Raw genomic sequence first — 12,794 nt, forward strand, 5'->3', positions numbered from 1 at the left:
TTGCCACATTACAGCTGTCATGAAGAAGTAGCTGTTTCATCACATCAATCCACAAAGAAGATATACACAACATGCATCAATCTAGGAAACAACCTGAAATTCTGAAAGTACAAACAATGCAATATCAAAGCAAATGTAATATGTATATGTAATATGTAAATTCATGCCTCTTGCAGTGGTTTAGAGATGAAACAAGGGACCTTTGAGTAGGTGATCAAAAATTGTTCATTACTGTAGTCCTTCAAAAAAAAAAAAAACTTTTTGTACAAACCAAAGAAAACATAAGCTGCCATTTTCTTTGAAAGAAAAGAACTGGGATTCAATCGCATAGCCAAAATGCAGGTTTGTGCAGTGTTCTGCTGCTACAAACCCACTTGAAAAAAAGAAAATGATGTGGAAATGCTCTAAAAAGTGTGATATAGATCTACCCACACTGGAGGAATGGCAGATGAAAATGATGGACTACATGGAATTGGCGGAAATGACTGGCAGAATCCGAGACCAGGGAGAAGAGTCGGTGGAAGAAGATTGGAAGAAATTTAAAGACTACTTACAGAAATATTGTAAAATTAATGAATGTTAGAATGATGTTGGATTGAAGTTAAGTGGTTTCTAGCTGTAATGGTATAAAAGAACATGGAAAAATTGGTTTTCAATACGTAAAAACCTAATGCTATAATATATTAAGATTAAAGATCAGGATTAAAAAGGAGGGAAAGGAATTGCTGGACTAAATAAATTGAATTGGAATACAAAAAAGGGAGGTATGAGGAGGTCCGGGAAACAAGTAAATGTAAGAGAAGTGATGAAAAGATGGAATTGTTTTTAACTGGGGTATTTTTGTACTTTGTATTTTTCTTTTTTCTACTGTTATTTTTCTTATCAATGTAATCTTTTTTTTTTTTTTTGAAATTTTAATAAATATCATTTAAAAATAAAAATAAAAAGTGTGATATAAATCATTAATGGAAAGCTGTATAAGCTCTGTGCAAGCAAATGCTCATTGTCGTATATCCTCTCCACAAACAAATAGGAACAAACACTCAATAAAGACCAAACATCCTCTAACGTCTGTGCAAGCAAATCAACATGAATACTCAATAGGCAGACAAGCTGGAGCAGCTTTCAGACTTCCCGTCCCAATTTAACTACATCATACCTGCATTTTCTATGGGGGCGGGGGAGAATAGTAATTTACTTGTGTGCCCAATGCTACCCTCATTCTCAACTCTGCCCCACGTTCCATCATTTCTACCACTGAAATCAGTAAATATGTTTGAGAAAGCATTAAAAAAAAAGGCGTGGTGTGGCAGTGCAAGCGTCTCACTTCCAGGGCATGCACTGGGAAGTTGATGCTTTCCTTGGCATGCGCCAGAGCAAAAAAGACCCTTTTTACTACCTTTCAAATAGACAGACTTTGTCTACCGTCCACATTTATTTCCACAGGAGAGAAAAAAGTAACCATGTAAAACAGACCTCCATGGAGTTTGCTAGTCATATGCACTATGTGTTCAGGGAGGGTGAGCATGACCAACAAATACCAGAATTGCCTCTTTCTCTTCCCTATTGCTTTGCTAATCTTTGCTCATCTTCTATGGCTTTCCACCCCCTTTTCAGTCCTCCTCTGTAGCATATCGTTGCCTGGAGCAGCAATAAACACAGCAGCTGCAGAAGATCAGCAAAGCCAGAACTGTGTGGCTCACGACAAGCACCCCAACTGCAAAAACGTACAGGATTTTATCACAGTAATCTTGAGGGTGATGGAAAGGCGGGATGAAATTAGGCAGGTAGACGGAAAACACCCAGTAGTTCCCCAGGATGAACCAGAGGAAGAGGAAGAGGCTGAGGGTGAGGTGTATGTAATATTTGTGAGCATTCTGTCTCCAGGGATACTCGTCGTCGTCGTCATCGTCAATCATAACCGATTTGGTAAGCAGCTGCCTCATCCGGGTGGAGTCAAAGAGCAGAAGACCAACCTAGACATTGCACAAAGGTTAAAAAAAATCCCGGAGGGATCATTATATTCCAGATTTGGCTCCTCGGTATCAAACATTTGTTTTCATTTAACAACATTTATATGCTGCTGCTGCTGCTTCGTAGCAACATCTCTAAGTGGTTTACAATAAATGTTAGGCAAAATTGCATACAAAGTAGTGCAAAGAAATTTGCATCAAAATGCTGATGGATTTTCATGTGGGCTTTTTAAAAAAGAAATCACAGACTGATGTGGAAATGTGAGAAAAGAGTGAGAAAAAATGAGAAACTGAGAGGTGACTGAGATTAAAAGATTCACACACAAAACTAGTTGTACTGAATAAAATAGTTTAAACAGAAACCTTTTTAAAAGGCTACACAATGTGTGATCCTTTCTCAATCCAGAAGTCTCCTCCTGAGTCAGATCCTTATTTCCTTGAAGTTAATTAACTAAGATATAACCATGGTGGTTGTTTTTTTTGTATCTTCTATGAATGAAAATAATTCCATACAAACTTCATCACAAATCTCCTCAGAGGAAAATATTGTTCAGTGAACAGCAATACCTTCAAACTGCCAACCACGCCCCCCACAAGCAGATATAAGGGGATTAGCGGCTGGACTGGACAGTCGTCTAAAAACTTCATTCCTGAGGAACAACAAACAAAGTAAATTATTTCGATCAAGTCTCACGTGCAGAAGCAAAAGGGCAGGTGCACTGATTCACAACTGCAGTGGTGCTACAGCCCTGACACTTTTTGCACAACATGTAAAATAACAGGAGAGTTCCAGAGGGTGGCAACATGAGAACGGGCCTTTTCTGCTGTGGCTCCCCGTTTGTGGAATGTTCTTCCCCTGGTGCATTCGCTACATATCTTTAAGCTTCAGGCAAAAACTTCCCTCTATAACCAGGCCTATAGCCTTTGGATATCTGTGGCCTTTTAGAAGTGGGTGGGATGTTTACAATGTATTTCTCTTTCCTCTAGGTTGTAATCTAAAGGTAAAGGGACCCCTGACCGTTAGGTCCAGTTGCAGATGACTCTGGGGTTGCGGCACTCATCCCGCTTTACTGGTCGAGGGAGCCAGCGTACAGCTTCCGGGTCATGTGGCCAGCAGGACTAAGCCGCTTCTGGCGAACCAGAGCAGCGCACGGAAACACCGTTTATCTTCCTGCCAGAGCAGTACCTATTTTTCTACTTGCACTTTGACGTGCTTTCGAACTGCTAGGTTGGCAGGAGCAGGGACTGAGCAATGGGAGCTCACCCCGTCGTGGGGATTCGATCCGCCAATTCAAACCACCGGCCTTCTGATCAGCAAGCCCTAGGCTCTGTGGTTTAGACCACAGCATCACCCGCGTCCCATAGGTTGTAATCTATCTGGAGTTTATTGTCTGGTTGGTTGGTTGGTTGGTTGGTTGTAAGTTGCTTTGGACTGCCCTGGGCAAGATTAAGTAACTAAGAAACAATCATAATATCATTATCATAATATCATTATCATTCCTGCCAAAGTTAGGATTACCAGTGTCCTTCCGGCAGATTCCTGCAATTTCAACAACTGTCTGACATGCAAGGAATTTAGGAGGTGATGGCTCTCCTGACGTAGGGAAACAAAAAAACCCTGCTAATTTCCTACATGAAGCTGCAATCCAATAGTGTTTTTGCACAAACAAATCAGACTTCTCTTCACGCAACATAACTCCCCCCCTTCCTCTCTTCCCCCACCCCAAGAAGACCCAAAAACCTGCTCTGGAAGGTGGGAAGCAAAATATCATTTAACTCATTATCTTCTGGTTGCTAGAGTATTTTTATTTTTATTTTGGCAGTGTACTTACCTGTAAAAGCCATAGACAGTGGTAATGCTAGGAAAGCAAGGAGTCCAAAAATGAAGCAAGCTGTAAGGAAATAAATGACAAGTTATAGATTGTGATAAAACATCCTCCAAATGCCCTCCATTTTTGTCACTCACATGCACATGTAGGTAGACAGTAGGAATGAAGGAGCAATTAGATTCTCTTCTCATTTAATGGCAAACCTATCTAATTCATACTTTCCAAAACAATATAGGAACTGAAACACAGCCATTTTTCAAAATTGTCACCACTCTAAATGTTGCAATAGCAATGTGTAAAAAATATATACTGAGGTTGAGGCATCTGATCAAGATCTGTATTATGAGGCATCTAATCAAGATCTGCATTTTAAAATGAGCTTAAAAAATATATTTGCCAGGCAGAGACCAGCTGAATACTCTGGCAGCTGTTTATCTTCCTGTTCAAAGGCCCCACTGATCTATAGCAGTATTTCAGGGTTGTAAAAGGAAATTACAGGCTGGGAGCAAAAGGTCACACTGACCATACAAATTACAGAATACAATCAAGCTGCAAAAACACAATTAAGAGCTGGTAAATAGTGAAATTTATTGTTTAACAGAAGACTCGAGCCATATTTTCATAAGGTTAAAGGGTAAATTGAAGAAGTTGCTTTTAGAAACAGCAGCTGGCTAGGGAAAGAGGCTTCTCTCCGAAGCTGCTTTGAAGCTTCAGAGAACTTAGAGAACTTAGAGAACTTAGCTTTTACTAAGTTCACTTTGAAAAGGCCTTTCCTTCTAAAAATCTATCTATGTTATGTATGAAATATATTGGCTTAAATGTAATTATGCAAAGGATTTAGAAAGTAAGAAATGTTAGATTCTTATGTTAGATTCTTATTTCATAGATGGTGTGTGAGAAGGTGAACTCAAGATCTCTTTAAGATAAAAAATTAAAAACCATGCACCATCTGCTTTAGCCATCTGGTTTGCAGTGAATAGGGCAACAGGGGCCAAAGGTTATCTGGTAATTAAGGTGCCTGGTCGAGGTAAATGTAAGATATATGGCTACTTGTCTGCCATTTATGGATAGAAGGAAATATAGCTCTTTGTCTCCCATAAAAGGTAATAGGAAATGGGTGTATCTTTTATGATTGGTTCTAGCAAACAACCAATAGGAATTTCAACCAGGCTGATTGGACAGAGGCAGCCAAAGGAGGAGCAAGGGGGCTGGGCTGAGGAAATATAAGTGCTGGCCATCAGGGCTGGAGTAGGCAGAGCTTTGGTATCCATATACCACTGTGTCTCTCATTTATTTGTCTGACAAATAAATTATTATTTTAATTTCTCTATTGCTGCATTGAATATTTCATTCCAGCTAAGCGTTAACCACAAGCAGGGTGCTACAAGGTAAAATGTGCCTAAAAATGCATATATTAGGGGAAATAACATACAAAAATACATTACATTTGGGGGAATTGTTTTCCAAAAATGTGTTTATTTGGGGAAATTGCATACAAAGAAATGCATATTAGAAATTTGCACTAAGATGCTGAGAGTTTCATATGGATTGTTTTTAATGCAAATTACTGCAACCGTGTGGAGAACTGAATTTAAAATTGGAACAATGGGAAACTTTGAGAACCGAAATGGATGGATTCATCCATTGCTATCAGACAGTGATGCAAACTGAGTTGGGACAGGTATTGCTTAGTTGCAGCCTCCCTGCTTGACCTGCAATCAGCATCCTTTGTTGAATCCCTGTAGTGCTCTTGCCACTATCTCCCTTTCTCAGGAAACCTACCATTGCTGGCAATTTTGGAGATGCATCGATGGCATGCTTTCTCGAAGCCTGCAACCATTGCGAATGACAGTCTTCTGCAGACCTTGGGGAAACAAGAAACCATGTGTTTTGATTTTAACTTAAAACACACCCACAAATTGCAAAAATCAACTAAGAAGAGTCTCACTATAAAGGCCACTTTTTTGTTTTCTTTCCTTGGTTAGGGCTTCCACGAGCCTTTGGGAGAAGGCTTCATCCTTTCGCGAGTCAGAGACATTCAGCCACCCAGGGGCCAGAAGCTCATTGCAAAACAAAACAAAACTGAGCTCAAGAGGAAGTCTAAGGCAGGGGGCTTAGGGCATGAGTTTTGATGCTTTTGATGCTATTTAATGCATTGTGTTTGAAACCTCAGGCAACTGACATCAGAAAACTCATGCAAAACTGAAGCAGAAAACACCGAAACAGTTGCTAAACTTGCACTGTTGCGTTGTCCAAATGCTTAGAAAAAGAGCAGGAGGCAGAATCACACCACTGTCTAGACATTTCCACTTTTAAGGCAAAACTGTTCTGAAATTTGTGTAGTCATGATGACATAGACAAGTCAGGAATGCGTAAAAAATAATATTCTTGCTTTACAGCTAAACTCCAGCCTAGGGAGACTGGCATATAGATAAACGTGCTCCAGTCACTTTTTACAAAATAAAAAGGCCAGTTTTCCATGTTTAAAAGTTAAGTCTGGCTTTCCCACCCACTGCCAGCATTGAGATCATCTTACAAACTCCCACAGATGTCACAGGAAGGCCCAGAGAATTAACTGGCATTTGTAGGTGAAATAAGATACTTTCTTCTCTTCAGTCAATTCACATTCTTCCCCAATAAGTTTTGGAACAGATGTAACATCTTAACAGCACCTCAAATGCAAAAGGGGAGAAAATCTAGAGAGATATTCTAAAATGCACACTATTTATAGATCTGTCACACAAGGCAACAAACATCCATTAGCTTCTTCCAAGCTGATGGAGGAGTGTGTACTTGTTTCAACAGCTGGATCCTTCATGGAATACAGGAAGCTGCCTTATACAATATCAGGCTATTTGTCCCCCTAGTCCGCCATGATTTACTCTTGACGCTACAGCAGGGCTGGTCCTAACATTTGGCAGTGTGAGGCAGCCACCTCAGGCAGCAGATATGGGGAGCCAGGGAGAAGGGGTGACAAAGCAAGAACATCGGAAGAGTCCTGCTGTACCTAGTCCATCATCCTGTTCCCCAGGTTGCTGCTGGTCAGATGCCTATGGGAACGAGCTGCAGCAGGGAGAATACTCTGCAGGTTGGGCATCAGAACCTGGCTGAGGAGTGGGCCTTGTAGGTGGCCTGTGGTGCTGACCACTCTTCAAAGAAGCTCAGGCCATTGCAGCTGTTCCACAATTTTAAACAGCATGAACTGGTGTGTGTGTGTGTGTGTGTGTGTGTGTGTGTGTGTAAGGGGGCAATATTTACCTTCCTAGCTGAAAGGATAGTTAGATTATTCATTCTGGCAAATAAATACTCTCAACAAGTATACATTCTTTTTATTGTTTACTTACTTATTTTGAAGTTTTGCACCCGTCTTTCTCAATCATCTCTGCTTAAAGCAACAATAACATACATACACACACGATGCACGCACACCAAAGCATCTGGAGTATGCCAGGTTTGGGATGGTTGATTACAGAAGTGTAGAGATGGCAGGGACCATGAAGGCTGTGTAGTCCAACTCCCTGAATTTTTGCCCGTTGTGGGGCTCAAACCCACAACCCTGAGGTTAAGAGTCTCATGCTCCTATCAACTGAGCTATCCCAGCAGCCCCTCACCCTCTGCAGGATGGGGCCAGATTAAAGTTCCCCTCCTTCTAAACAAGCAACATGACCTGGAGTAGAGTCTTTTCTGGTCCATCTCTGGCTGATGTGTTGGGCTAGGCTGATGTTCCCTTTCCTATGCTGCTCTTCTTGGGAGCCACAGGAAGCAACGTCCCAGTGATCCTTTTCCTCTTAGCAGGTGGTGAGGCCCAGGGTGCACCCACTTTAGCTCTGCAGTCCATAAAATCAGTCAAAAACCAGGGGTAGTCTATATGATGTTATCCAGATGTCCTTGGACTCCAACTTCCATCAGCTCCAGCCAGCATGGCCAAAGGTGAGGGATGATGGGAGCTGGAGTCCAGTGACACAAGCTGAACAATAATAAAGTGGTACCTTGATTCTCGAATGGCTTGGCTTCCGAACAAAAAGTGTTCTGGTTTGCAAACGTTTTTTGGAAGCCAAACGTCCAACGCAGCTTCCACGTGACTGCAGGAAGCTCCTGCAGCTAATCAGAAGCTGCGCCTTGGTTTTCGAACGGTTTCAGGAGTCGAACGGACTCCCAGAACGGATTAAGCTCAAGAACCAAAGTACCACTGTACAGCACAAAGCAAGGAATCACCTTACAGAATGAGCCACCAAAGCTAGATCAGCCCAGTGCCTGCTGAGAAAGGAAGTTTTGCAACCTTTCCAGGAACAGATAAAAATGTAGGCTCTGCTTTTAGCTGTTACAGTCCTTAGTTGCTGTTAGCATGACATAATGAACAATGCCAGCTGAACTGATTTCACCAGGGGAAAGTAAACCCTGGTAGAGCTTGTGAAGATGGTGCAACTGGCCCAACTTGCAAGGGGCAAAATCAGTGATCGGAGACCATTTTAAAAGCCTTGCTGGCAGAAAACGAGCAATTCCATCCACCTGATGAAGAGATTTGTGCAACTCAAAAGCTTGCATATCTTTTACACCAACAAAATCTGATCCTCAAGATATCCAGGATTATTCATCAACCTATTCATCCCCTTTTTCATCATTCAAGACTGACAACAGCAGCCACACACTCACTTTTCCCCTCCAACAGCTAATGCCACACTGTTCCTAAAGTTGCTGGCAACCCCACCTATTACTGTTAGGTGCAATTGCTTCCCGGCGCCATTCCCTACTCACCTTACTATTCCAAGCAGAGATCTGGGAAGAAAAAAACTGGAGCCAATATTCCTCAAGAAAAAGTGTGTGGTGTTAAGTGACACACTGGATAAAGCTTCTCTTTGCATCCAGGTCTTTGAAGCAGCTGAGGCGTTTAATTCCTACGTTCTGAAGCCCCTTTGGGGGTCACTGGCTGTTTGTGAGCTTCTGCTTCTCTGCATCTCTGCTCCTGCTGTTGTGATGAAAGCTCTTATCCTTTATTCCCTGCACTCCCACGTTCGGTTCCCTCCACAGCCAAGCAACTGCATGCATTCAACTTGCCACCAGAGGACAGTAAAGGAGTCCTGGAACTTTTATGAAAGCAGGTAGTCATAAAGCAGGTACCGTATTTTTTGCACCATAACACTCACTTTTTTCCTCCTAGAAAGTAAGGGGAAATGTCTGTGCGTGTTATGGAGGGAATGCCTACGGGTGGCATGCCTATGGATTTTCCTCCTCTAAAAACTATGTGCGTGTTATGGTCGGGTGCGTGTTATAGAGCGAAAAATACGGTATGTCCTCACTGCAATTTTCAGAGTGGTTTAACAGCCAGCCTCTCTTCCCACCCTGGGATTTTAAGGTGGGTCTAAGGAGGTCTAAAAGATGCCTGCTTCTTGGGAGAAAAGCAATGACAAACCTAGATAGCATCTTAAAAAGCAGAGACATCACCTTGCCAACAAAGGTCCGTATAGTTAAAGCTATGGTTTTCCCAGTAGTGATGTATGGAAGTGAGAGCTGGACCATAAAGAAGGCTGATTGCCGAAGAATTGATGCTTTTGAATTATGGTGCTGGAGGAGACTCTTGAGAGTCCCATGGACTGCAAGAAGATGAAACTGATCCATTCTGAAGGAAATCAGCCCTGAGTGCTCACTGGAAGGACAGATCGTGAAGCTGAGGCTCCAATACTCTGGCCACCTCATGAGAAGAGAAGACTCCCAGGAAAAGACCCTGATGTTGGGAAAGATGGAGGGCACAAGGGGAAGGGGACAACAGAGGACGAGATGGTTGGACAGTGTTCTCGAAGCTACCAGCATGAGTTTGACCAAACTGCGGAAGGCAGTGGAAGACAGGAGTGCCTGGCGTGCTCTGGTCCAGGGGGTCACGAAGAGTCGGACACGACTAAACAACTAAACAACAACAAGGAGGTCAGGATCTTTTAGACTAAGGCTGCGTACACAAGATACCTTTAAAGCACATTCCCCCCCTCAAATAAGCCTGAACACTCTAGTTTACCCGTCACAGAGTTAAGCAAGCCTTAAACAAACGACAATAGCACAAAATTGTTTGAGGGGGGAAATGTGCTTTGAATGTACTTTAAAGGTATGGTAGTGTTCACAGGGTAAATCTAGACCCTTGTGTTAAACTACCAGATCACTGGAGCAAGGGGGTTTCACCACACAGGAGAAACCTGTGGTTCTCTCATCTATAGCATGATCATTGCCATGTATGATCTGAAGCTATTTCTTCATGATACATCTAGGCTTCAAATGGGACTCACGCTCTTCCATGTGGCACATTGGGGTTGGAATGACTGGATTGTTGAGCCAATGGTCAAGCATTTGGGCAGGGGCTAGGCTTTGAACTCCCGATTTTCCCATTCTACCCTCCTGCGACACCCTCCGCCCAGATGGGAGAAGCGTGAACAAGTACCCAACCTTGATGACTAATGCCAATAATGTAAATGTCAATGCTCAAAAAGAGGAGTTAAAGGTCAGATTTCCCCCTTATTACTCAAATCAACATGCCAAATTAATAGCAATTTAGACACACCATGTCTTACAAAGAACCATGAATACATGGAATGGTTTTAAGGAAGAAGAAATGAATACATTTTCATATAAAAGCCTAGGCCAGAGCAGCAATCATTGTCATTATGAGGACTGTTCCTGCACATTCAAAGCTTGCTCCAATTATATTTTCAGCTTTCGCGGAATTCTCCTGCAAAAGCATAACATTGTCTGGTGAATTTTATGGAAGGTAACTTCTGAATTACACAAACACACACAATACTGCTGGCAACTTCAGAGACTGCCATTGTTTGAGACAAGAAGGTGGTGTTGATATGAGTCCAATACCATATTTGTTCTGGTTGCTCTGGTCATGGTGCTGTTCAGGTTCTTCAGATCATTTGTGTACTCACATCATAAATACTAATATTCTGACTGTCTATGAATCATGCTAATAGGGCATGATAACAGGGCAAGCTAGCCATTTTTGCCTTCCCATAGCCCACTCCCTTGAGTAAGGATAGGGCCTTCTCACTGGTCAGCCCAGCAGTTGTGGAACACCCTTCCTTAGGAATTACGAAAGGCCTCTTCAGAAGTATACCCTTCAAGCGTGTCTTGCAGACCCTCCAAGTATCCCTATTCTGCAGGGACAGCCCCCAATTTACAGAAGCCACCCCAGTTCCTGATTTGATCCCAGAATGTCCCATTTTTCCTTAGGACATCCCTATTTTCATCAGAGAGATGTTGGAGGGTATGGAGTTATGCAACTCCAGAGCCAAGTAACTATAAAACCTTTAGAAGACATCTGGATGTCAGCATCGCCCTAGAGCCAGTGCCACCAACTGGACTCATCCACTTCAGCCCCGACTGGGCTAGGCGAGCTGGGTAGCACTTCCAGAGACCACCTTCTGCACAGGAACAGGTCAAAGTGCTGTGGACTCACAGCTTAGAGTTGTGAGCACCGGATTCACTTCCACAAGAAGACAGTCGTCGCACAGCAGAGTCTAGCAGAGTATATAAACAACTCGGAGAGCAGCTCTGTAGAATATCTTCTTTTATTCTATCTACAACTATACAAACTATATACAGAGCTTAATAGGCCTAAGCATAAATGAATGCTACACTGCACTGAGTGTCTGCAGCTGCTCTTAGCAGCAACCTTATCTCTACACACGATCTCTAACACTCAGTCTTTCTCTCTCTCTCTCCCTGACACTGACTGACTGACTGATTTGGTGCTGGAGCAGAATAGAGAGCAGAACACGCCTCCTCCTCTCTGGAGAATCAGCAGACTCCTCAGGAGATTCTTGGATATGGGAGGGGTGAAATCTCCTCACTGAAGGCAGCCTTGTATAGGGAAGGGCTTTTTTATGTTTAATGTTTTTGTATATATTGGAATCTGCCCAGAATGGCTGGGTCAACCCAGTTAGATGGGTGGGCTAACAACAACAAGAGTTGCATAGGATGTCCCTATTTTCATTGGAGAAATGTTGGGAGGGTATGCAAATATTTTAAATAAAGACACAACCCTGGAGAAATCTGTTTGTCAAATGCAGCACTGTGCATCCTCTCAAACGCCAGTATCCTGCAGCCCGGACTGCAACAGCTGATTGGTGCAGACTGATGACCTTTCAAGTTCCTTCCTGCTCTGATTTTATGACAGCCTTGAAGCAAAGGCCTAGGAACACTGTCAGTCTTGATGTCATGTAATTGCGCACTCAGTTGTGCAAGCCTTCTCCTTCCACCCCCATAATTTTACTACTATACAAAAGACAGGTGGAGGAGAGAGAAGGTAGAGGTAGGCTGCTGGCATCCCCTCCCCCCAAACAAGATGTATCATTGTATAATCACTATAATTAAGTTGTCTCTGTTCTCTGTTATAACGGTATGACAGTAGGTATTTAATAAGCCAGTTTCCATCAAAAAGCCTCTCTCTCTTTTTTTCAAAATCCCAGCTGCATTGCAGAGAGCTTTAAATAGCACACACTTATTCGGAAGGAACAGTTTGTGCCAGGAACCAGAATCCCACCCCAAGCAAGAGGGATGCATAGGCTTCTACCATGGATGCCCCCAGGCCAGGTTGCATCTGCCCAAGCTTGTCAGGGTTGCATGCTGAATTCACACCATGATCCCCATCAGTGTTTCAGCATTGCATGATCTGGTGTCCCCAGCCTCTTATTAAGCAACGCCACACCAATCAGTACTTGTACACAACCATCTTTTTGCATGGTCTACGCACTAGACCCCCTTCATGGATCACTGCCTTGCCATGGCGAAGGGGCTTGAATAACTCAGAGAAGCTATGAGCTATGCCATGCAGGGCCACCCAAGATGGACAGGTCATAGTGGAGAGTTTTGACCAAACGTGATCCACCTGGAGGAGGAACCGGCAAGCCACTCCAGTATCCCTGCCCAGAAAACTCCATGGACAAAGACAACAGGCATATAAAAGTTATGAGGCTGGAAGATGAGCCCCTCAGGTCGGAAGGCG

At 43.0% G+C, this 12,794-nt stretch overlaps 1 protein-coding gene across 2 annotated transcripts; it reads right to left on the minus strand.

Annotated features, from left to right (window-relative positions):
- Window positions 1-947: 947 nt before the first annotated feature.
- Window positions 948-11,003, minus strand: TMEM272 (transmembrane protein 272). 2 transcript variants are annotated; one of them, XM_080999405.1, is made up of 6 exons: window positions 10,347-11,003; window positions 8,558-8,886; window positions 5,585-5,666; window positions 3,806-3,865; window positions 2,541-2,623; window positions 948-1,976 (listed from the first exon to the last, which is right to left on the minus strand). In XM_080999405.1, the coding sequence occupies exons 3-6, from the start codon at window positions 5,640-5,642 to the stop codon at window positions 1,614-1,616; spliced, it is 564 nt and encodes a 187-aa protein (XP_080855531.1). In that variant the 5' UTR covers window positions 5,643-5,666; window positions 8,558-8,886; window positions 10,347-11,003; the 3' UTR covers window positions 948-1,613. The 2 variants fall into 2 exon arrangements, with proteins under 2 accessions (XP_080855531.1, XP_080855532.1); XM_080999406.1 differs by lacking the exons at window positions 2,541-2,623; window positions 8,558-8,886; window positions 10,347-11,003 and having other exon boundaries at window positions 5,585-5,624.
- Between the last annotated feature and the right edge of the window lie 1,791 nt (window positions 11,004-12,794).

Source organism: Podarcis pityusensis (assembly GCF_964106645.2).
Source record: "Podarcis pityusensis genome assembly, chromosome: 3".
Lineage (NCBI taxonomy): Eukaryota > Metazoa > Chordata > Lepidosauria > Squamata > Lacertidae > Podarcis > Podarcis pityusensis.

Coding starts and splice junctions, on each gene's coding strand:
- TMEM272 (XM_080999405.1), bottom strand. CDS start 5,642: ATGGTTGCAGGCTTCGAGAAAGCATGCCATCGATGCATCTCCAAAATT. Junction 3,866..5,584: donor CTCCAAAATTGCCAGCAATG/GTAGGTTTCCTG, acceptor ATTTCCTTACAG/CTTGCTTCATTTTTGGACTC. Junction 1,977..2,540: donor GCGTGGTTGGCAGTTTGAAG/GTATTGCTGTTC, acceptor TGCAATGTCTAG/GTTGGTCTTCTGCTCTTTGA.